At 40.3% G+C, this 25754-nt stretch overlaps 2 protein-coding genes across 5 annotated transcripts; one reads left to right on the top strand and one right to left on the bottom strand.

The window, feature by feature from the left end:
- Window positions 1-481: 481 nt before the first annotated feature.
- On the top strand, window positions 482-17575 carry pcolce2a (procollagen C-endopeptidase enhancer 2a). 4 transcript variants are annotated; one of them, XR_003440927.2, is made up of 10 exons: window positions 482-695; window positions 1716-1824; window positions 2068-2323; window positions 3085-3209; window positions 3387-3523; window positions 3792-3958; window positions 4594-4677; window positions 4960-5127; window positions 15468-15590; window positions 15865-17575. XR_003440927.2 is itself a non-coding variant. In XM_047815418.1 (9 exons), exons 1-9 carry the CDS (start codon window positions 625-627, stop codon window positions 15536-15538), a joined length of 1188 nt encoding a protein of 395 aa, XP_047671374.1. In that variant the 5' UTR covers window positions 482-624; the 3' UTR covers window positions 15539-15611. The 4 variants fall into 4 exon arrangements, 3 of the variants coding, with proteins under 3 accessions (XP_047671374.1, XP_027004306.2, XP_027004308.1); XM_047815418.1 differs by lacking the exon at window positions 15865-17575 and having other exon boundaries at window positions 15468-15611; XM_027148505.2 differs by lacking the exons at window positions 15468-15590; window positions 15865-17575 and adding an exon at window positions 6237-6563.
- Window positions 10458-21170, bottom strand: pls1 (plastin 1 (I isoform)). Its single transcript, XM_027148502.2, has 16 exons — window positions 21112-21170; window positions 20844-20953; window positions 19965-20125; window positions 19619-19748; window positions 18725-18857; window positions 18431-18512; window positions 16184-16349; window positions 15821-15963; window positions 15513-15605; window positions 14667-14862; window positions 12898-12976; window positions 12444-12558; window positions 11927-12060; window positions 11005-11128; window positions 10676-10800; window positions 10458-10593 (listed from the first exon to the last, which is right to left on the bottom strand). The coding sequence occupies exons 2-16, from the start codon at window positions 20911-20913 to the stop codon at window positions 10464-10466; spliced, it is 1881 nt and encodes a 626-aa protein (XP_027004303.1). The 5' UTR covers window positions 20914-20953; window positions 21112-21170; the 3' UTR covers window positions 10458-10463.
- Window positions 21171-25754: the final 4584 nt, after the last annotated feature.

The raw sequence follows: 25754 nt of genomic DNA, 5'->3' as shown, positions 1-25754 counted from the left end.
ATAATCTATTAACAGTGTCCAAAGTGTATCAGCTTTTCCCCAAACATCTCCCTCCAAAAAAAAAAAAAAAAAAACAACAACTTGAAATTCCTTAATTTCCTTTCCGGTATTTCTCTAACAAACTGCTCATTCAACCCCTGCAGTCAGACTGGAAAGGAAAAATAAATAAAACGACAGAAGATTGTGTCCTAAACCGCGCCATAATGGACAACATCCAGGGTTAAAGGTGCACTATGTAGTGCACCAGTGTGGCGCCATTTTGAATCGAACCTTAAAGTAATAAAGTAATATAAACAATTTCAGAATATTTATTTAGTTCTGGTTTTAATTCTAATTTAAAACTCTTAAAACTCTGTAAGAGGAAAGATTGTTGTGTGAATCGCAAACTAGCTGATAAAACACCTACGCGTATAAAATGCTAATCGGCTAATTAGCGTTAATTAGCCTATACTAGAACGAATCCGTCTCAGGCGCTAATTATCGGTCGCATCCTAAACGGACATGTAGTGTGCTGCGTTTGGTCCGGGAACTGTCGCGTTTACGCATTAATACGAAGTGAGCGTAAGAAGGGATGGTGGGAGTGATTTGGGACACGGCAAACGTCATGTTCACTCCGAGCTCGAGATGCGAACTGTAACGTGGAGTGTTTGGGTTCCGTTAGTTTTCTGCTCGGCGTTTGTTGAAGGACAACAAAGGTACAGTGTGTTTATGTTGTTGTTTACACACCGACGGGCTGTTTAATAAACCGTGATTTTGTTGTGTTTATAGCTGTCCGTCTTTGGTAATAAAACCAAACTTTGTTATAAGTCTATAATTTGTTCAGGGACTGATTTGTTCTTTTATTTCTGTATGTTTATATATATATATATATATATATATATATATATATATATATATATATATATATATATATATATACACACATTGTTTTTTAAATGTATATATATATATATATATATATATATATATACACACATTGTTTTTTAAATGTATATATATATATATATACATATATATATATATATATATATATATATATATATATATATATATATATATATTAAAGATGTATTCAAAACAAAAATGAACAAGTTTCTAAAAAACGTGTGCTTCCAAATATTTTTTTCTTAAATAAATTAAGTTAATTAATTATTAATAACGGTTCACTTTCCAAATGGAAACAGCTTAATGGTTTCCATAAATCATTTCCCTAATGGCTAATGGTTTTAATGGTAATGAATGGAATGGTATTCTGTCTATCAGCCATAAGTACTATTGTCTATATTATATAGAATATAATAGAAGAATATTACAAACGACATTATTTACATGCCTTTAAAAATGTTTTTTTTTCTACCCTCATTGTGATAACAATCCTTATGGAAACTGTAAAAACTACTACTACTACTAATAATAATAATAATAATAATAATAATAATAATAATGAGATATAAAGTCATTCCCAAACCGTCAGTTCACCAACATCAGGTTGTACGAAACTAAAACCCAGGAAACCGTGGCTTTTTGTCCTCATGCTAAACTGGAGGTCACTTACTTTTTAGTGATTTTAGTATTGTAGTATAAATTTTAATAATCCGAAAGAGGCAAACTTTATGTCTCGGGTGTTCACCAAGTATTATTTTTATATTTAATTACAATTAATAATTATTTTTTATAGCGAGCATAACGTTTGGTTTGCCGTCTGTTTCTCATAGGCCGGTGTATTCATGTGGTGGAAACTTGACTGGAACCTCTGGCCTCATGGGGAGTCAGGGATACCCCGGAGTTTACCCCCCAAACACCAAATGCGTGTGGAGAATCACGGTAAATAAACTCTGTGGAGCTTTAATTCGGCTAGCATTTAATAGCTGTCTCATAGCTGTGCAACAGCGACACATCGCTACAACGAAGACATCTTCTACAACATTTATTTTAAACCCTGAAAGTGCCTCCTATCACTCGCTAACAATGTGCTAACAATCTGCAGCTTTGCTCATGCTTCATAATGGTGCAGTCTGTGTCCAACAAGTAACTTTCTCTTCCCATACCTTATCAAACAATGCTCAGGTGCCTCAGGGAAAAGTGGTGTCCCTCACCTTCCACTCCCTTGACCTTGAGAGCGACTCACTTTGTCGCTACGATTACGTGGATGTGTATGACGGGTTTGTTAAAAGCCAGCGGCTCGGACGCTTCTGTGGTATGGCCCGGCCTGGAGCACTGATCTCCAACCACAACAGGATGCTAGTAGTGATGGTTTCGGATGCCAACACGGCTGGAAGCGGCTTCCTGGCCGGATACAGCGCCGTTCAGCCCAATGCCAAGGGTGATATTTTTATATATATTTGTAAACCGTTTATTATTTAAAAAAAAAATAGGCTCTAGTGATGCATAGCATCCACCGTGAACTAGCTGAATTTTAGATCAATCAGAATGGAGAATTTTATATATATACATAAAATGTATATTGATCACATTGAAGGCAGTCTTATACATTGGAGTTCTTCCTTTTCTCTCTCTCTCTCTCTCTCTCTCTCTCTCTCTCTCTCTCTCTCTCTCTCTTTCTATCTCAATCTCTCACTCTCTCGCTTTCTTTTATCTCTTTCTTTCTATCTATCTCTCTCTTTCTCTCTCTCTCTTTCTTTCTTTCTCTCTCTCTCTCTTTCTCTCTCTCTCTCTCTCTCTCTCTCTCTCTCTCTCTCTGCTGCAGTATGGACACTACTATATAATACACAGATTTTTATATTGCACTCTGTCCCTACCAGCAACTCATTCCCAGTTAAATATAGCACAAGGTTCGATGCAGTTCGCTCTCTCCGAGCTCATTTTGTGGAAAGATAAGTACGATATTTTTGAGAAGGCCGCTCGTGCCCACGGCTGCTCTCTGTGTAGCGTAACGTCTAATTTTCTCTGGCTGCTTCTCAGCACCACAGCGTCTGTACCGGATCCTGGTGAACCTTGTTGACGACACGTATACATTGCCGCACCTCACAGTTCAGTTTTGTAACATCGGTTGATTTTATACAGCAGTGAAAAGGTTTGGAGTGAAAACATGTTCAGTGTTCATGTTTCTGTTGTGTGTGTCAGGGGAGCGATACTGCGGCGGACTCTTCGAAAAACCCTCAGGAAGCTTCATGACCCCTAACTGGCCCGACAGAGATTATCCTCCAGGGGTGACCTGCTCGTGGCATATTGTAGCACCTGAGCACCAGGTGAGTGGAATATTTAGATGCATCTGCGTCATATATAATGATGAGAAACAATGACGTTTCTATTGTTGTTTCATAAATCGTAGATTTCGAACACATTAATATTACACTTTAATATGCATGGAAAAGTCTAGTTATTAGTGCACACTCTTTTACTCTTGTTCTTGTTGTCGCTGTCAGGTAATAGAGCTGACGTTCGAGAAGTTTGACGTGGAGAGAGATAACTACTGCCGCTACGATCACATGGTCGTTTACAACGGCGGTGAACCGAGCGACGCGAGCAGGATCGGGAAGTTCTGCGGCGACAGCCCTCCTGCGTAAGAGCCTCATCTCTGCTGTTCTAGTGCCGTGGTCAGTTTCCTAGACTCTCCACTTTACTGTGCATATCATCTGCTTTGGTTCAGACAAACGTTCCTGTAGCATTAAACTTGCCTTTAGCGCCAATCTTTATACCTCCAATTCTGATTGGTCGAATTTTAGGTGTATGTAGCGCATTATCGTTTCTATAGTAACAGCACAGTTAGATAGAGGAACAACTCCTACATCAGCAAAAGATGGCTGCTCAGTTTTTTTGTCGTTCTTCAGGCCGATCTTCTCCGAGGGCAGCCACCTCTTAATCCAGTTCGTCTCTGATCTTAGCCTCACCGCCGACGGATTCATCTGCCATTACACGTTCCAGCCAAAGAACTTCACCATCACAGGTTACCCGGTTCCTGTTACCGCGGCCGCTCCCACCCCTGCACGGCCCGTCGGTGTGTCCTGTTCATCTAAACTACAATTTCCCGAAACACTCTCTACTTTTGAATGCTCATTTCTCATTGGTCAGAAGATTGTTAATTAATATTTCTCAATATCTGTTTCAGATATTGTGCCATGGTGTAATTTAAAATATCAACCCCCTGTACAACCCACAGCGTTTTTATTCCTTGTACATCACAACAGTTTTCTAACAATAACAATTTTAGTAATTGTTTAAGAACAACATCTCGTTGTTTTTTTTGTAGTTTTTTTTTATTGTGTAACAATAACTTCTCTTTTTATGCATCCTGAAGTTACAGCATTATATTTGCCTGGTAAAAAAAAAAACCTTCTTGCACGAACAATAACCTTATTGAACTCACACCACTGTCATGCTGGATATAATTTATATTTTTAAATATATGCGGCTTCTGATCAATCAGAATCGACAATTCGACGCTGTTTATAATCAAACTGTTGGGTCGATTTGTGCATTATAGAGTTTATGCAGAAAAAGAATAATTATGACTATATTAGAATTGTGAAACTGCCCTGCGGTTTCCTTCACTGTGGCCATGATGTTTTCCTCTTCTTCTTCTTCTTCTTCTTCTTCTTCTTCTTCTTCTTCTTCTTCTTCTTCTCTACACAGCACTGACGTATTCTGAAGCTCTCTGCAAGCAGAAGTGCAAGAGGATCGGAACAATCGAAAGTCATTACTGCTTAAGCAACTTTGGTAAAAAACAAAAAATCCTGTCAACGTATTCAAAATAGTTTATTTAATTTTTTTATCTGTCCTGCTCACTCTTGCTAAAAAAACTCCATCAGCACGTTCATCCGTCTTTTCCTTTAAAACCAAAGAGGATCTTCAGTGAGGATTCTTGTCATTACCGCTAGCGCTTCTGTACCTGGCTATTTCTTTCCCACAGTGCATGTTTTATTACATAACCCCGCATCCTCACAGTACGACACAATGCTGTGGAGGATGAGTTGATATTCCGGTGTCGTCTCGTCACAGTGCTGACGGGAACGCTCGTCTCCGCTGTCATGAAGGAACACAGCGTGCTCGCCACCTTCTCCATCACCAACGTGTACAAGGAAGGAAACCTGTCCATCCAGCAGGCTGGAAAGAGCATGAGTGCGAAAGTCATGATCCTGTGTAAGAAATGCCCTTTAGTCAGGAGAGGTGAGTGGGTCCGCACGGACGTGGCTCTATGTTGTTGTTGTTGTTGTTGTAGACGAATCTTAAAGCACCAAATCCACAAGCAATTCTAATTTCTCAACCGCACACATTCGAGTCAGTTGCCTCAGATTACAACAAACTTTCCTTATTTACAGTGTAGCACAGCCGGGAACAACAGAGCTTCTCGAATGACAAGCTCCCTCATTATCCCCAAAAACTCATAAATACTCACACGAGAACTTTCAGTTTCTGTTCCTGTAAAGAACCTGGCAGCTCGTCACTCAACCAAATTGCTTAAATTATACAGGAGGGGGAAAAAAAACCCAGGCAGATAAGATTGTCTGTTTACACGAGGCGCAAATGATGCAATGACGTGCAATGAACATGCAGCTAGCCTGCGCGGGATTCTAATATGCAGCATCTGTGTTTTAGCTATAGTTTCCTAGCAACCGCTCGGTTACGACATGCAAATGAAATGTATTCTGGCGCTCCGTCGGACTACTTTCATGCCAGTAAATTTAAATTGAAGCCGAACTGAAGAAATCATAAAGGCTCCATAAGACACCAGTTAACGTTGACACAAATCCGATTTAAGAGAGTTTCATGAGAGAGTTTTTGTTTCATTACATTCCAAAAGAGAATAATTTCATCCATGATTATTATTTAACAAAGTTAGCGATCTACCTTCAGCTATAGTGCAATGCGCACTAATAGTTTACTCCAGGAATAATTCGAATGACATACTGTATAACCTAAAGCTCAGGCCGAGTTTATGGTGTGTTTGGCAGAGCCAGCAGTCATTACTCTGCATTGTGATGCCTTCACCTCAGTTTATTTAGCTTAGCAAATGCGGTGAATAGAAAATTAGAAGTCAAGCAGAATCGTTTTGCATGGAATGGAGAAAAAAAAAAAAAAACCCCTGTAAAGCTGCCAAGGTTGAATTTTTCTCTGAGAGGAATTTTTTTTTGTCAGCTGATTGAATTTTTTGACTTCTTGATGTTCTACAGTTGCTCTAGAAGCTTAATGTCATTATTAGCTTCATCATAAATCGAGTCAAAGGAATCACATATTTATGCATTTTGAGCCTGAGCCGTTTGTGTTTCTGTCCCAAGGTCCGAACTACATTCTCATGGGCCACGTCGACGAGCAGGGACGTGGTGTGGTTTCACCACACAATTTTGTGATTCCCTTCAAGACTAAGAAACAGAGGGACCTGGCTGTGTTGAGTAATGTCCATTGCTGATGGTCACGCGGTGGCCACGTTGGATTCGTTGTCTCATCAGATCACACCACGTCGACACACCACAGCTGAATAAAATATTCTTTAGACCAGGGGTGTCAAACTCAAATTCACAGTGGGCCAAAATATAAAACTGAGATAAAGTCAGGGGCCAAACTGAATATTTATTGAAAAATTAACTGCATTTAATTGATATGTAATGTTCAACCTTTTTCATATGGAACCAAACTTTAGTTTTGCTTAAACACAGGATTTGGAACAACTCCTGAGTTCTTTCCCGAGTCAATAACTGATGAGCTAAACGCTGTTACTACACAAAACGCGGTTGTAGCTGCCTCTCTACATTACTACGATAGAAAAGAGGTGTTATTTGTGTAGTAACAGCGTTTAGCTCAGGAGTTACTGACTCGGGGAAACTCCAACCTGTGAATATGTGGCCAACTTCCTGCTCCTTCAGTTCTCTCCAGCGCTGGAAAGCTGATCCTATATTAACACGTCCTACTTCTTGCCTTATCGTAAGCCTTTCTTCTCTTTCTTTCTTTGTTTTTATCCTCCATGTCAATGTTAAAACCGCTTTCTGCTAATGTCACACATGCACTGAACACTCTCTCTGCCCATATTGAAAAGCCCCGCCCCTTTCTGCTCATTGGCTACACGTTTGTTTTGATTTTTGTTTATCAGCCCGACTCAGTTTTCTGAAGCATTTCTCAAAAAATCGGAGACCCTGCCTTTAACGACTGTCAACAGAGAATGAGGGGCGCTTGCTGTTCGTGACTACACGTCAATACAGTGGCAAGGCATTCTGGGATTTGTAGTATTAGAGGAGCATGCGGCTGGCCAGCTGTAATGCACATTTGATATGATCTCACGGGCCAAATATAATTACACCGCAGGCCATAGTTTGACACCCCTGCTTTAGACCATAAGTCTCCTTCGAGAGGTAATCGGTTTGTTGATTTGTTGTATACGTCACCATCTACTTTATTAAGAACAGCTGCACATCCATACACTTCTCTAACCAGCCAGTCACATGGCAGAAATGCACTACAGTATATAAAATAATGACGAAAACACCAAATCAGGTGAACAGGTGTTCCTAATAAAGTGGATGGTGCATACTGTATAAATAGATATACATCATTATTCATCTTATTTGTAGCACCTCTTAAGGTCCCTAACAAATAGCCACGTTATAATTATACAATGTAGTTATAACATAGTTATGTCTTATACTCTGTCTTATACTCAAACCAAAAATGCGTCTGCTTCTGTGTCGGATTTCGCAAGTCGGCAGTTATGACGCGTATTTTCAGCGACAAGCAAATTAAACACGGTTTATTTTAATGTTACAAGAACATCATAATCTTAGAATTTAGAATTACATTTAAAAAAAACTAACTAACTAAAATAAAAATAAATTTAAATTAAATATTTATTTTCCAAATCCAATGTTTTGTGAAAATGTTTTGTGTTAAGTTATCCACTTTGAGGTTTCTGGTTCAAATTAGTAAATAAAATAGTAACTAAACTCAGTGTTTGGTCCTATTTGCCTTCATACAGTATCTGGAGAAAACTTATCATTAAATAATTACCTCGTAATCCTGATGTCTGGAGTTGATCAGCCAAAACTGCAGGTATGTAATGTGTAGTTATTTATGGGTGATGATGACAACCTATGTGTGGTGATTTATTTATTTATTTTATTAAAAAGTTTTTCTTTAAGTTGGAACTTGCTGATATAATCTCAACCATCATCACCATCGTCATCATCATCCACTGACTGCATGAATCATTCCTTTCTCAGTAGTCTAACCTCTGTATCAGATTAAGGATGAACAGTGTGCCGGAGATGACCCTCAACACACACATATTCACCCGCTGCTGAACTGGATGTCCTAATGACTTCCAGATTCCAGCAGCGTTACAGCAGGTCCCGCTGGACTTCCACAAGCTCACGTGTCATCGACGTGTTGGAATGCCGGCGTGTTTTTTTTTATCGTCCGATTCTAAACGCCTGAAAACAATCTCGATTAGGATAATATTGTCATCTACATTTCCTAGTCTCTCCTCGAATGACTTTTACCACGTTCTTTCAAAATTCGACATAAACATACGTTCTCTCTTTGCACTTGTCGACTCTCGAAGTTCTGCAGGATTTGGGAAGTCTCATGTAACATTAGCATGCTGGAATGTTCTTTCTTAATGATCCATTTCCCATAGCTTGGAAATGATCAAGATGAACACCTACAGTACAGGGAACATACTTTTGCTTTTTAATTATGTAATTATCATAGCTATGAGCAATTTTCCAAGATTGTTTAATTTGAATCCTTTTCAGCTTGTCTCAAACTTGTGCACTAATGTTTGAACAGTTGTGTAGCAAGGACTTAATCTCCTGCAGTGGATGTCTCGCTGTAGTAAAAGTGCTGAAGGTCAATCCAGACTTCTCTTTGCTTCCACATATTTCAGCACTTCTTGGGGGGATCTCCATATGTTCCTAAGGGTGCTTTCACACCTATAGTTCGGTTCATTTGGTCTGGACCAAAAGCAAATAAATGATACATTGTATATTTTCAGCAGTTTTGGTTCCTTTTCACACCACACTGATCGTTCTGTTCCGCACCAGTTGAAACGAACCAAAATGCAGTCATGTGATAACATCCACATCACTCATTGGCCACATGTCTTTGAGCTTATTTCCTAAACTGCTTCTCGATTGGTCAGAATAAACGTGCGGGAAATTTCAACGAAACTCCGGAAGTAAACAGAAAGAGGAAAATACAGCATACAGTACACCACGGAGAGACGACTGTGCGCTGCAATTATGTTCGTGGTTGTAATCTACTACATCGCTCGTATACAGCATTCTATGCAAAGTCTTAATTTTCAGAATGAAGCGTGGATGCGGCTTTAAAATATAATTTTAATGCACTGCAAACGGCGACACTTCAGGAGGCGGCGAGCATTACTTTTGCGAAACCGTGACATGCTCATCTTCCGAAAATATTGCCAACGACCCACTACGGCAGCTGGTTTAGTCCAAAATGCGCAATACTTTTTGCAGTTAGATCTATTCGATCTCGGACCGTGTCCTCACCACAAACAAACCGTACCAGAGTTCCTCCTTCAAGGAGGTCTCGGTACGCTTGTTTAGTCCACTTTTGGTGCGCACCAGAGTTCGATTGCTGCATTCTCACCTGCCCAAACGAACCGCACCAAACGAGCAATCGAACTCTGGTACGATTCAACCAAACTAAACAAGGCAGGTGTGAAAGCACCCTAAGATTACTTTGAGATACAGCCTCTACACTTGGTCCTGGATCTTCCCCCCATTATTATGGCTTAAGAAGTTGGGGTAAGAGCACAGGTTCAGCCCTGGTAAAGAACCCTGGCATAGAAAGGGTTACCGTAAGACCATGATCGAGGGCCAAACTCCAAACAGAAGCAGCTTGGTGGTGGTGGGGTTTGAACCCCCAACCTTCTAAACAACAAGCCAGACCTTCAACTGCTTGAGCCACCACTACCTATAACTGAAATCCTTGTATGCACCAAACATACTTGGTCTATGAACCTGATTCTGATTTATGCAACTCGGACCACTGGTTTAGCAAATATATTTAAGCTTTAATGATGCTTCAAAAGTCATACTTAACCAACAAGCACAAGTGTGATCAGTATCTTTGCTGGTCATAAAATTCCATTTCGGAGATTAAACTAGCCACAGATGGACTTTTTAATATATATGTGTACATTTTACGCATAGACAAAAGCAAACTGCATTTATAAACATGCAAATATCAAGACAGCAGTTTGATACAATAAAGCTTAATACCTTGCTATCAAAATAAACCGAGTCGTCGATACGTCCTTATTCTAAAAATAAAATCGTTAACTACAAATGAGACAGATTACTAGATCATGGAGACCAAATTATACGAAAAGCTAAATTATCACAAACTAAATGACATCGTTTTCAACCATCAAATCTTCTTTTTGTTTTGTTTTTTCTTGGTGAGGCTCAGAAATTACAGGAACAAAGACAGGAAGTGAGGCAAGGTTTTCTGTCTCATTCCCAGGATAATAAATTATGATCAGTCCTTCACTTTTTAAGACTTTTCCCCATCAAACAGGCAAACACAGTCATCACCATCTTGGGGTTGACTTCCACCAGGTCCTCAGGCAACGCGTACACCTTAGCGCCAATCTTCCTTGCCATTGAGATTGCGTACCTAAGAACAAAAGAGAAACATTTTTCTTATGTGTCAGATCAACAATTTGTGGATTAACAAACAACACTGAAGATTTTCTTACTTTGCATTATTGGCCATGTCTTCAGGATTCAGGTTTTCCCTCTTCACCATGTCATCTCTGATGGCTCCAGGTGCGATGGCACCAATCAGATCAATCACTGGGAGGCTGGTGCTGATTGATTTGTCCTGAAAAAATGTGTAGATGTATGAGACGAGACACTTTCATCATAATCTAATTTGAAGACTTGCCCTAAATACATTTCTACTTTGCCAGATTCCATCCGGCTCCTTAATAAAGGCATCTTTTGGTTTGTCTATCAAGTAGAACCCTAGAGAAAGGACTGGTGGAACAAGTGAGATGTGTTGAATAGTATATGTATAATCTCTTACTTTAAAGTTGCTGATAGTCGATTGTTTTTGTCCTTTTTGCAGCGTGCTGTTCACCCAATCGACTATGATTTGGTCGTTGATTTTTTCCCCATCACCGATGTCAGATAGAACTTTGAGGGTGTACCTGTACATGTATCACACGTGATATACGGAATACAATTATTTCTCTGTCCAGAGTAATCACCTCGACATGCAGCCATATCAAATACGGTGTATCATTAGATTCATGACAGCTATAACTGTCACTGTGATCAATCTGTTGGTAATCGTGAGGGAAATTAAACACAACTGAAACCCAGAAGAGTGTGAAATTAGTCCATGAATAGAAAATCAGCTCAACATACACCATTCTTTAGCTTTACATACTTGTGTGTGTCTTAATTAACACTTCAGTATAGAGGTCTTCACGGGTCCACTTAGATCCGAAAACCCGAGGTCTGACCCGAGACACGAGCGGGTTCGGTCTAAAAGTTTCATGTGTACCTCGGACACGGGTCGGGTCTAATAATAGCGGCATCGGGTCTCGGGTAATTTAAAATTAATGTGTGTTTTACCGAAGACCCGACCTGTATCTCGTGTGTGTGCCACGACTCGAGTCTTTTTCCAACCTCTACTCTGTTTGCCAAGACCACTTGCGACATCGTGTTACTGGTGGTAAGCTAATTTTCGTTGAAACAGACCTGTCAATCAATTTTTAATCCACGCTGTAGTGGTTACTTTTCTGTCTGACCGGTGAATTGCCAACTGGTCGGGTCGGACCCGGGTCAAATTTTTTCGGGTTTGTCTCTGGTCGGGTCTTTCTTAAAAATAAATAAATAAATAAATTATGCACGTTGGGTTCGGGTAAAAAGTGATTCGGGTCACTTCGGGTTGGGTACATTTCTTTAGACTTCTAGTTCAGTAACCCTGGCGAATAAAGTACCTTCTCATTAGCTGATACACCAGTGACAGCGTGTGCTTGGGACTGCCCTCATTGATGTTGTCACCTCCGATGCCCACTAGTGAGAACTTTGCCTCCTTTTTGCCCAACTCCACCGCATAGTTACAGTTCTCCAGCTGGGAATGTGCAAAGATTTGCTTTATCAGAATGGCATCAATAATGCAGTGCTTCATACATAAATCACAGGAACTTTATCATGATTACAAATGACACTGGGAATTTTGAGCAGGTCTGTCATGCTCTTAGGAAACAGCATATACATAAATGATTGCATCGATGTGGATATCTTGAACCAGGTTGTATGATATACCGTATTGATGTCTAGTTGTGTGAATGGGCAGAAACTAATAGAACAATCTTTTTTTAATCTTCCAGCCTGTTATGTAGTAAGAAAGTGGTCGGAGTGCTGAGTCAGCTATGATACAGGAACCCCGGGGCAGATTTATGACTACCGTTAGCCCATCTTTTTGCCCCTTCATGCCGTACAACTCATACTAACTTTTTTCATTTTGCCAGCAAGGGCAGGATACGGAGGACGGTTTACTTTCTTCCAGTCCACAGGGACCTGGATTTTCTCGTACAGCTGGAGAATAGCCAGGCCGTCCGTCAGGTCGCTGGAAAATAAACACAAAGCGGCTTTTGTAGTGCTAAAAAAAAAAATACTGAAGCACTGACTGATGAATTGTATGAGTGACCGGTAGGATTTGTAAGCTGTGTGAAAGTGTCTCAGGATGATGACCATTTATTACCATAATACATTCAAGTTAAATGGAAGATTTATATTAAATATTTGTTATAGGTGTGAAAAAAATATGTTTCTGAAGTTTTGTACTAGACCAGCCTTTTAAAAAAAAAAAAAAATATATATATATATATATATATATATATATATATATATATATATATATATATATACATATATATATATATAAAACCATAAACCATTGCCTTACTTGTATAAGTGATTGACTCTCGGACTTATCCCCAGCGAGTTCATCCAGTTTTTGAAGGTTCTGTCCTCTCTGGACTCTCCTGTATAAATTGTTAGGGAAATCACACACTTATCAAGGTATTCAGAATCACTGCACACTCGCAAGCGTTTAACACCAAAAATGATTATAATTCATTTAAATTTTTTTTTTTACACTCAACACATATTCTCTCCTTACAACACGAATCCTGTTCACATACGTTTTTGCTTACTGACTGATCCCGTGTGTTGACGTATGCTGTTTTCCGGTACATCCTACACTTACCTTAAACATAAACCAGCAATCCATCAGTAAACAAAGAAGTATGACATTATCTTTTGCCCGTCTGAAACTAGATATGAATACATAATAATACTGCAACCTAAAATTATGTATCCACACTATTTAAAGAAGCACAAATTATGGAGTAGTTTTACGGCATATACAATTAACAGTACCATTGAAGGAAGTGTGGCCTGTGACTATCGGTCTCTGTGAAGGAGGTGTAGCCTATGTGACTATCAGTCTCTGTGAAGGAGGTGTAGCCTATGTGACTATCAGTCTCTGTGAAGGAGGTGTAGCCTATGTGACTATCAGTTTCTGTGAAGGAGGTGTAGCCTATGTCACTATCAGTCTCTGTGAAGGAGGTGTAGCCTATGTGACTATCAGTCTCTGTGAAGGAGGTGTAGCCTATGTGACTATCAGTCTCTGTGAAGGAGGTGTAGCCGACAGTATGTGACTATCAGTCTCTGTGAAGGAGGTGTAGCCTATGAGACTATCAGTCTCTGTGAAGGCGGTGTAGCCTATGTGACTATCAGTCTCTGTGAAGGAGGTGTAGCCTATGTGACTATCAGTCTCTGTGAAGGAGGTGTAGCCTATGTGACTATCAGTCTCTGTGAAGGAGGTGTAGCCTATGTGACTATCAGTTTCTGTGAAGGAGGTGTAGCCTATGTGACTATCAGTCTCTGTGAAGGAGGTGTAGCCTATGTGACTATCAGTCTCTGTGAAGGAGGTGTAGCCTATGTGACTATCAGTCTCTGTGAAGGCGGTGTAGCCTATGTGACTATCGGTCTCTGTGAAGGAGGTGTAGCCTATGTGACTATCAGTCTCTGTGAAGGAGGTGTAACCTATGTGACTATCAGTCTCTGTGAAGGAGGTGTAGCCTATGTGACTATCAGTCTCTGTGAAGGAGGTGTAGCCTATGTGACTATCAGTCTCTGTGAAGGAGGTGTAGCCTACTGTATGTGACTATCAGTCTCTGTGAAGGAGGTGTAGCCTATGTGACTATCAGTCTCTGTGAAGGAGGTGTAACCTATGTGACTATCAGTCTCTGTGAAGGAGGTGTAACCTATGTGACTATCAGTCTCTGTGAAGGAGGTGTAACCTATGTGACTATCAGTCTCTGTGAAGGAGGTGTAGCCTATGTGACTATCAGTCTCTGTGAAGGAGGTGTAGCCTATGTCACTATCAGTCTCTGTGAAGGCGGTGTAGCCTACTGTATGTGACTATCAGTCTCTGTGAAGGAGGTGTAACCTATGTTACTATCAGTCTCTGTGAAGGAGGTGTAGCCTATGTGAATATCAGTCTCTGTGAAGGAGGAGCCAATCCATTTAATAAGAGAAAAACAAAATGAACATTTTGTTCATTTTTGGTTGCTGTTATTAATAATTAAGACAATAGACTCTAAAAGGCGGTCTGGTCAGCCATTGATATCCATGTACGGTGATTAGCGCTAGCATACTGTGACGTACCCTCGATGGTGGTGAGATCGATGCCGTTGTAGGCAGGCTTTTTCATGGCAGGGTACATGTTGAACAAGTTGGCTACGAAGGCTAAGTTGAGCTTTTGATTCCCAGCCACCACATCCTGAGGTGAGACAAACTGCCGACAGTCCATCCGTGCCGCCTGCTTCAACATAAGCTCTGCTCTCTTCAGGTCATCAGGTTCCTGCAATCATAAATACAGTTTAGAACTCATCTCAGGAACTTGGCCAGAATTTTACATCTGTTGACGCTTTCTTCATCTACACCTGCATGCCGTAGCTATATATAATCAACCAAAAGAGGACGAAATCCTCTGGAGTCTGGTCAATCCTAATAGTTCTCTAAAGTTTTTCCCTCACTACTGGCTTGTTCATTAGGGATCAAATCTATCTCTAAATTTTGCAAAGCTGCTTTGAGACTCATATATCGAGCTAAATATGAATAGATTTAGTCAGGAACGGTCCACAGTCTATTGTTGGTAGAGGAGGGTATCTATCTCAGTCAGCCATTCTGTTTGGATACATTTGCTCATTTCTCATTGCTTTGTTTCATGAGTTGAAAAAAAAGGCATCTTAAAGTTCGGAGAAAACTTAGCACATAGTTTATGCACTTGACCCGAGTGCGAAGAACATAAGGAGAAGTACTGCGTCTTCATTATTTGGCTGCCAGGTTTTATGGATCTCTTGTTAACTCTGCTTAACTTTGAACCTTATTATAGCTTTAATACTCTAGTTTGTCCTTGCATGATCTCTTTCTCCCTCTCACTCTTTTATGCATTTTTTTTTGCAGCCATGAAAGTCATTTCGATTCAGGAAAGACTACAGACCGACTCACATTCATGCCAGACATGTCGACGATGACCTGCATCTTGTCGTCATCTCCACTAGGAGCGATCTCATTCAACAAGTGAAAGTAGGCCTTGGAGTCCTGCAAGAGAAATGAATACGTACAGTACCTGGATATTAGAGCTGAGATTGATGCATTGCTATTATTACTTCCATGATTTCTAAGTCTAAAACCTAGTAAACCGGTGTTAATGTATCCATTGATAGAGACTTCAAAGCACTTTGGTACTCCACTCTGGATAAGGGTGTCTGCCAAAGGCTGTAAATGTAATGTAATGTAAATGCATGATACAGTACCTTGATGTCCTCGCTGAAGTTTTTGATTGGATTATATTCCGCAGCTTTAAGGTGATAGTTCACCCAGCGCAGCAGCAGCTCCTCAGGGGACAGAGACAACAGATGGTCCAAGTCCTCACCCTCGCCGAGTAGGGCAATCAGGGCTGCACAAGCAGACAAGCAGATTATTAGCCCTGAGATCAGTGAAATGTCTTTCTTAAAAAAGAAACATATTTTTATTGGCTTCATACAATTGACCTCATACAACACTCATTTGACCTCAACTGGGAATGCCAGGAATGTGAGTAGGGAGAAAAGTACGGGCTCTGAAAACCTACTAAACCTCAGTTTCATACTGTACTAGACGAATGACATGTGTCTGACCTTCATTGCTTGAGATCTCTATGTTGGCGAACAGGCCAATCTTAATGATCTGCCAGAGCAGCCCAAGCACCAGGTGAGGAGTTCCAGCGATCATGTCTTGAGCATCGATGTTTACCACCATACAACCGATGGCTGAGGCGGAGTTAAGAGCCAGTATCAAATTCTCCTAGAAGACAAGAAAGACAGACGGGTTTGTCTTTCCGTGAATAAATATGACACAATTATTGTTCAAAGCTTTGAATAAGAAATGGTGTAAGAATTCATGGGAAATCCTCAAGGTGTCTCTTGAGCACATCATTTCTAACACTGGCAGCACAAAGCACTTGAAAGCTTAAGAAGTAAAGCAACACACCCGTGAAACCAGCACTTAAACCACTTTGTCCAGTCAATTTCCATATGGAAATCTCTTATTGAGAAGGCATCAGATGCCCTTAAAGCAGCAGGCTTTACTTACAGTAGGAAAAGGTGTGAAAGATGGACCACACACAGATAACCACATATGTTATCTGTGTTTTTTTTTTAAATAAAAGTTTTCCTTTCACTGTCAAAACCTTGAGATGTTTTCATCACACAACCACCATAGCTCGTTTCTTGGCATATGTCATTTTATATCTGTAAAGCAAAATTTGAAACCTAGTTCTAGTTTGACAGAGCAGGACTTTGTTGATCTAAGCATGGCAACTCTGTAGATTCAGATCAAATCAGAGACTTTGGTTCCTCGAGAGCCGTCCTGAGGTCATCCTGACTGTTATGTGCTTGTTTCATTCTTCACTTAGCCACTTTAACGCAACAAAATCGAGAGCTCATGAAAAAAGGATGAAGTGTTGACTGGCCTTCAGCACATAAAGCTGGATTTGATAGCAGCAATATGGCTGTGTCTTATTTTGATCCAACCAAGCACGGAGAGACAATTTTGGACGCAAGCCCAGTATGTCTTCCTGCTTGCTGCTGTACTGGCACAAAGTGACTCAGATGGAAAGCTGGATGTACTTGCGTATGTCAGCAAGGCTCTGTCACCTGTTGAACAGCAATATTTGCAGACAGAAAGGCTCTGGCAGGGATTTGGGGATGTCTTCATTTCCCAGCTAAATTTGCTTGCTGGCGCATTTACACTGAGCGCTGACTACAAATCCCTGGGATTGGAATTCAACAATCCGTCATCCTGTCCTCCTTCATAACTGAAATGCTTTACAGTTAAACTGCAATATTACAACTCTGCAGGTCCTGGGAAGCGGGCCAACTACATCTCTAGGCACAGAAACAGCGATATTCATGCCACCGAACAGGCTGTAGATCATGTACGCTTCAGACACAACAACAACGACACACCAGGCACTATTGCAGAGTATTTTACAAAGACTTATGAAGGCCCATTGATATAAATGTTGTTGCTTACAAAGGTCTGAGTAAACAGATAAAAATATTAAACAGTGACAAAACCTATGTGAATGTAAATAAGATCATTTGTAGTGGTTATGGTTTTCTTTTCGTACTGGTGTTTCAGGCTAAAACTATTGACAAGCCATATTGCTAATCAGGCCACAAGAGGGGGTAAAGTTTTTGTACTCAGCAGAGGTTGGAGTAAGTCACACATGTGCAAGTCACAAGTTAGCCTCAAGTCATGAATGTCAAGTCAAAGTCAAGTCGAGTCTTTTTTAATATTTGTCAAGCTAGTCTCAAATTTGCAACTTAAGTCTGACTCAAGTCAAGTCGAGTCCCCCATGTCCGAGTCAAGTCTCAAGTCATGAATGTCAAGTCAAAGTCAAGTCGAGTCTTTTTTAATATTTGTCAAGCTAGTCTCAAATTTGCAACTTAAGTCTGACTCAAGTCAAGTCGAGTCCCCCATGTCCGAGTCAAGTCTCAAGTCATGAATGTCAAGTCAAAGTCAAGTCGAGTCTTTTTTAATATTTGTCAAGCTAGTCTCAAATTTGCAACTTAAGTCTGACTCAAGTCAAGTCGAGTCCCCCATGTCCGAGTCAAGTCTCAAGTCATGAATGTCAAGTCAAAGTCAAGTCCAGTCTTTTTTTAATATTTGTCAAGCGAAGCAAGTCTCAAGTCTCAAATTTGCGACTTAAGTCTGACTTGAGTCAAGTCATATGACTCGAGTCCCCCATCTCTGGTACTTAGTGTTAGAGTCCTGGTACTACGCCCATTTTCGTACATTATTCAGCTTTTTTGTTCCCAGTAAATCGGATAACTGGCGTTAATCTAAATAATCGTTATTAGATAAGGAGAGTAAGGGCTTACAGTCATGTTGAACATTGAGCGTTTTTTCGTGTTGATGACTCGTTCATCGATCGTCTCCTTTTGAGAGTGGTTGATCATTTTGCTGTGAATGAAACAATGAACAATACAAACTATAAGGACAAATAGCAGTAAAGCTAACTATATTTAGAAAAATTCAGTAGGTGTGAGTACTTATGCAACTCAGATGAACTTTATGGATTGTCCCAATTGACTTTACATTAAGTATAATGTGGTCTGTTACCTTAAATTTGAATGATGAAATAAATTAAAGAATTGTAAGTGGTATCATCTTACCAGAGGAGTATTCCATCCTTCACCGATGTGAACAGACTGTTGGTGTTCGGGTCCATGGGGATGATATGTTGGCAGTCTGGGTCATTTGCCAAGGCTTTATTGATCCAGTTGACAAAAGCCACTTTCTCTTCATCTGCGGGCAAATTTTACAGATAAGACATAAGCAGTTTAAACAACAGGCTTAGATTACCAATGAGAATTGTGCACAGCCAAGGGCCATAAAATCTGTCGGGATGGTGCGCTCACTCAGGTTTCAGCAAGACCTACAAACATGTGACAACGCAAGAGCACTACACATCCAATTACTTTCATAGCAGTAATCAAATTTGGTGGCCAAAGAACAAAGGGATGTATTACCATCCATCGACTTAAGTTTAAAAGTTACGTAAATGTTTATGCTGGAAAAGTTTAGCTTATTCATAGTATCTCAGCTCCTGTTTAGATTATTAAAATCATCAGGGTGGAGGTTTTGTGAAGTAGCACTAACATAGGGCTTTTCAATAGGATGAAAAGCCCCCGTGCACGACACCCTGCCCATCCACCCCAAGAATTCAAGGCTAGAAAATAGAGACCGAAGGATCATTTATTCTTTAGCTATCAAATTTAATACAATGTACCATATATGCAAGGGACGATCGTATGGGCTGCACAGAGGATTTTAGTATAGTCCTGGTACTAACTACAAATATTTTAGGTTCAGTTAAAAATATGGCTTCCAACCTCATTATTGATCAGCTTATTTAAATAGCACTTGATCCACCATTTTGTTTATTCATAATATGTACAGTTATTCTGCGCATACAAATTAAGCCTGCTAAAAAAAAAAAAACTAAAGGAAAGTTAAGAAATCGAAATGTGTGTGCAGATTATTTTATTTCATTGTGATTAGCCTACCTGAATATGAGTGCTGAGTTCCTGCACTGGAGCTTCCAGATGTTCCTCCAAATGAGCAGATCCCATCCTTCCTGGAGATGGTCTTGCGAAAGGTGTCTCTAACATCTGAACTTCGTATATCTTGGTATATCTGTAGAATGAAATGGGAATTTACATGAACACACACTAGTGTGTAGTATTAGGTCCCTCAAAATCCATCAGGGAATGATGGTTGTGTCTTTAGGCTAATATAGACCCCCTTTCTCCAGAACTGAAGTCATCCAGACATTTGCACTGAAGCTGTAGATTAGCGTGTAGCAACTAATATTACAAAATGGCCGACGATAGATCGAGAGATTATTCGTACCCCAACAAACTCTTCAAAGCTTATCTTCTCATCTTTGTTGGTGTCACCTGCGATGAATCTCTCTGCGATCTCTCGCACCTTGTACCCTGGGATAGAGAGGCTGGCCTCACGGAAGAGCTCCTGCAGCTCGAAATCATTGACATAGCCGCTGCTGTCAATGTCTATGGAGAGGAAGCGAGGAAGCAAATCAGTCTTGACCAAGGTTTTGTTTTCATTTGCCAATTTGTTACACAAATGTTATTCTCCTTAGTAAAGGTCAGCTTGTTCTTTAAAGCAGCAAATACAAAGTATAGGCACTTTTACAAAACCGACGATAAGACTAGCAAAAACATTTCAACTTAATATTAATTTTTTATTCATTCATTCATTTTCTACCGCTTATCCAAACTTCTCGGGTCACGGGGAGCCTGTGCCTATCTCAGGCGTCATCGGGCATCAAGGCAGGATACACCCTGGACGGAGTGCCAACCCATCGCAGGGCACACACACACTCTCATTCACTCACACACTCACACACTCACACAATACGGACAATTTTTCAGAGATGCCAATCAACCTACCATGCATGTCTTTGGACCGGGGGAGGAAACCGGAGTACCCGGAGGAAACCCCTGAGGCACGGGGAGAACATGCAAACTCCACACACACAAGGCGGAGGCGGGAATCGAACCCCCAACCCTGGTGGTGTGAGGCAAACCTGCTAAACACTAAGCCACCGTGCCCCTCAACTTAATATTAAATACTAAATATAACTATATAATTATATTTAGAGGGTACAGCAATATAAGTCTAATAATCTTATTTATCATGGCATGCATCTAATTTTCCATGACAATATACGTGATAGCGCCATTCTATTTGGAAGTTTGACCGACTGACCAATTTTGTTGAAGGCTTTCCTGAGTTCGTCCAGGTCTTCTTGAGACATCTGTGTCACATTGTTCTCCATGCTCCCAGTTCCAAAGCCTCTCTCTCAGCGTACAAATGGCCTGGAGAAAAGAACACAAGCGTGACTGCGACTTACTCCTGAAACCGAAACCGGATCTCAGACCCAAAGCAGCATATGCAGAGTCGGATGAAGGAACCCAAAGAGATTGAATCACACCGGTTATTTAAGAAATAAAAACTCTACAAGCTATAAATGTACCTTTGGCTTAGGTTTGACTCCTGCTTTTAGAACCAGGCTACTTTGAGAAAATAGATGAGTGCCTACCTTATAGTGGAGGAGATAGCAGTAGGAAAGGGGGTGGAGACCTTCAGCCTTAATGAACTGTGTTTGGGGCGAGGCGTCTTTCACCGTGTCTACTTCAAAGTTTTTACTTTTACTTTTAAATGCTCTGATGAGTCAGAAAGAGCTTTCCAATCTAACAAGAAAATACCCGGAGTCATTTTGCCTTCATCCCTATTTTCATAATTTTCTTGCAATGTCTGCAGATCACATTGAATATAAAGAAACACACAATGGCAGTGGTCCAGCTGGCAGGTGTGTGCACAATAGCCTAGCGTTGTTTAAAACAAGCCAGTGACGCAGAGACACTCCAGTCCAACCAGTGTCCCCAGTGTAGTTATGGGTTAAAAGACATTTCCACAATGCTGAATACTCAGAAATACAATACAAGGCTATGATTATCAGTTTTGTTCATTTTACCAGTTGTACCAACATATGAATATGTTTTTCTTGACACAGACTTCAAAGCACGAGCGCCTGCCAAATACTGTGAATGTAAATCGATGAAATGTAAATGATTTCCAAAAATGACAAACACATACATTTGAGTATGCAATAGGATTAACTGCAGTTGTAAGCATTTGCTCAGAACATATTGTACATGTGATGAGGTCCATCATCGTTACATATCCTTCGGGAACCTTGACAATGCTCTGATGGACCATGGTGGCCCAATACCTTACTAACACTTTGTATGTTGGGTCTCTGTACAGTATATAGAGTGTTTGTGTTTAACGTATTTGGAGGTAGGTACGGTGTAGCTTGTATAAGATAGACATGTATGTTGTTATACAGTACCAGCTTTTGGAGAACTAAACACTAACCAGTGTTTATACAGATTGGTGTAACTCTGATGTAGCTTTAAAGAAAGAAAATAAGAATTTGAGCTGCCCTTTTTTTTGTCATATTACACTATTGGGGGGCACGGTTGCTTAGTGGTTAGCATGTTCGCCTCACACCTCCAGGGTTGGGGGTTCGATTCCCGCCTCCGCCTTGTGTGTGTGAAGTTTGCATGTTCTCCCCGTGCCTCGGGGGTTTCCTCCGGGTACTCCAGTTTCTTCCCCTGGTCCAAAGACATGCATGGTAGGTTGATTGGCATCTCAATTTTCCAGAGATGCCAATCAACCTACCATGCATGTCCATAGTGTGTGAGTGAATGAGAGTGTGTGTGCCCTGTGATGGGTTGGTACTCCATCCAGGGTGTATCCTGCCTTGATGCCCGATGAGACCTGAGATAGGCCCAGGCTCCCCGTGACCCGAGAAGTTCGGATAAGTGGTAGAAAATGAATGAATGAATGAATTACACTATTGAAATATTTTTTTTTGCACACTACAAAAAAGTGCTTAAAATTGAATTTTTCATTCATTTTTTTTTTGACAATGGTGGTGCTTTTTTTTAAGTGGCTTCTTCCATGTGTGTTTGACATGTAAAACATGCGCTCACATGTAAAACGTGTGCTTGAGAAAATAAACTTCACATGCAATCCAGCACACTGAGAAATGTACATATTTTAACACCAGAAAGACAAAATAACCACTTTATATTAAGTGTGTGTACTTTGTTGCCACGTAACCAATAAGATGGGCTTGCTTCATTTTTAGAAGAGACACAGAAGACAAAATGGACATGTGTTTGGAAGAGCACAAGACACAAGAACACTGACTAACAATATCACAGTTGCTAGAACACATTAAGTATATTTAGCCCCATCATGCATTACAATGTAGTTCAGGCTAATTGAAACCCGTTAGGGTTTTAGGGATCGAGGTAGAAAATACGAAGGCAAACTCAGCTCAGAACTGATTGTCTAATACAGTGATGTAAATGCTTACCAAAGCAGCTGAGGCACACCTTAATGACACATTCAGGAAGTCAAGCCACTTCCTGTTTGTCAGTATAGTTATCTTGTGAATTCCATAATAAAATTCTCAACATGACATGCGGTCGCGGTTCCTCCTGACTGAGCGGCAAGCGAAAGAAATTGGAACCGAGACGCAGAAACGCGGAGACATCAGACACCAAGCCATGTTGATTTCTTTTAGAGGCCGTCATGGGGCTTTGCATCTATATCACCTGCATTATTGATTGCTCTGAAACTAGGATCAGTTACCAAGCAGAGGCAGGACTTACCTGCAGGTTTCCTCAATATATCGACTCACTTGCTTTCAGATTAATTGCATTTGATTGACAGTTTCCACAAGAGAAGTGAATATAGACTCTAAACACAATATTAGTATACGCGATTCTGATTGGCCAGAATGTTTTGATTTATTTTAATTAAGAGCGGCTTTACAGTATTTCCAGCTTCAGAGTGTTAATTCAGGGTGTTTATAAAGGCTTGATATGCCAAAGATGGGGGACTCGAGTCATATGACTTGACTCGAGTCAGACTTAAGTCGCAAATTTGAGACTTGCTTGACAAATATGAAAAAAGACCCGACTTGACTTTGACTTGACTTTCATGACTTGAGACTTGACTCAGACTTGAGTTAAATGACTCAGAGTTGGTGGACTTGACTTGACTCGAGTCAGACTTAAGTCACAAATTTGAGACTTGCTTGACAAATATTAAAAAAAGACCCGACTTGACTTTGACTTGACATTCGTGACTTGAGACTTGACTCGGACTTGAGTTAAATGATTCAGAGATGGGGGACTCAACTTGACTCGAGTCAGACTTAAGTCACAAATTTGAGACTTGCTTGACAAATATTAAAAAAAGACTCGACTTGACTTTGACTTGACATTCGTGACTTGAGACTTGACTCGGACTTGAGTTAAATGATTCAGAGATGGGGGACTCGACTTGACTCGAGTCAGACTTAAGTCACAAATTTGAGACTTGCTTGACAAATATTAAAAAAGACCCGACTTGACTTTGACTTGACTTTCATGACTTGCGACTTGACTCAGACTTGAGTTAAATGACTCAGAGTTGGGGGACTCGACTTGACTCGAGTCAGACTTAAGTCACAAATTTGAGACTTGCTTGACAAATATTAAAAAAAGACCCGACTTGACTTTGACTTGACATTCGTGACTTGAGACTTGACTCGGACTTGAGTTAAATGATTCAGAGATGGGGGACTCGACTTGACTCGAGTCAGACTTAAGTCACAAATTTGAGACTTGCTTGACAAATATTAAAAAAAGACTCGACTTCACTTTGACTTGACATTCGTGACTTGAGACTTGACTCGGACTTGAGTTAAATGACTCAGAGATGGGGGACTCGACTTGACTCGAGTCAAGCTTAAGTCCCAAATTTGAGACTTGCTTGACAAATATTAAAAAAAGACTCGACTTGACTTTGACTTGACATTCGTGACTTGAGACTTGACTCGGACTTGAGTTAAATGATTCAGAGATGGAGGACTCGACTTGACTCGAGTCAGACTTAAGTCACAAATTTGAGACTTGCTTGACAAATATTAAAAAAAGACTCGACTTGACTTTGACTTGACATTCATGACTTGAGACTTACTTGTGACTTGCACATGTGTGACTGACTCCCACCTCTGTTATATGCCACTAAAGGCAATTTCTAGCAGGATTTTTTAAACGTTGCCTGGCATACAAAAGCAAAATGGCACATTTCATCTTCATGTGAATGCACTCTTTCTTCGCTGGTGATGGGAGAACAAACAAACAAAAAAAATAATGAATATCTTTGGAAAATTCCACTGTAGACATCCACCTATTCAAAACGGTGCTAAAGTCGACACGTAACATGTTCAGAGTCTTCAAAGCTGCTTGCTGCTTTCACGATGGGACGCATTTGAATTGAAAATAAAAACTTTGTTTACCAACTCCACAAAGCGAAGGCAACGTTCATCTGTTGCCTTATAGGGAAAAGCAGCAGGACTGAGCAGCACTGCTTTGAATGGGATCTGAGCTCATTTCCACAAGTAGGAACTGGAAATGAAGGGTCTAACCAAACCGACTACACAACGATATTAACAACATTACAAGACTACAATGTTTTGGGAATTTGTTGCTAAAATCATTCAATATATTATTCGTATAAGTCTAGAAACACCTTTTAAAACAAAATCTCCTTCATACTTATGAGAGTAACTGACTGGCTTGTGCATGTAATTCTAGCTAACACAAAGATGCTGATTACCCACAGGACAAAGCAACAGCAAACAACATTTAAATTGAGATTGTATTAATTGTTTGCAAATTCGGAACAACTCAAATCAGACCAGCGTCACGTTATTTCCTGTTTGAAATGGTTTCGTATCCTGCTTTGTTAATCTTACAACAGTGCTAGTACCTGATCTAACTCGACTAGTTAGCTTTAGAAGTTGTATATGTATATATACAGTATATATGCCACCAAAACAGCTGTGACCTCTTGAGACACGCACTCCGCAAATCTTCTAAAGGTGTGCTGTGGAATTTGGCAGGAAAGACAGCAGGAGATCCCAAGTTGCCAAGTTGTGAGTTGGGGACACCATGGATCAGATGATACATGAACACAACACAGGGTTAAAGATTAGTTTGTACATTAGCACAATATTTAATTGTGTTCTTGTTGCCGATGTTTAATATAGAA

This window comes from Tachysurus fulvidraco, chromosome 1 (genome assembly GCF_022655615.1).
Source record: "Tachysurus fulvidraco isolate hzauxx_2018 chromosome 1, HZAU_PFXX_2.0, whole genome shotgun sequence".
In the NCBI taxonomy this organism is placed as follows: Eukaryota; Metazoa; Chordata; class Actinopteri; order Siluriformes; family Bagridae; genus Tachysurus; species Tachysurus fulvidraco.
Note: the sequence above shows the minus strand (reverse complement) of the source record. Positions and strands in the feature narration are given on the sequence as shown.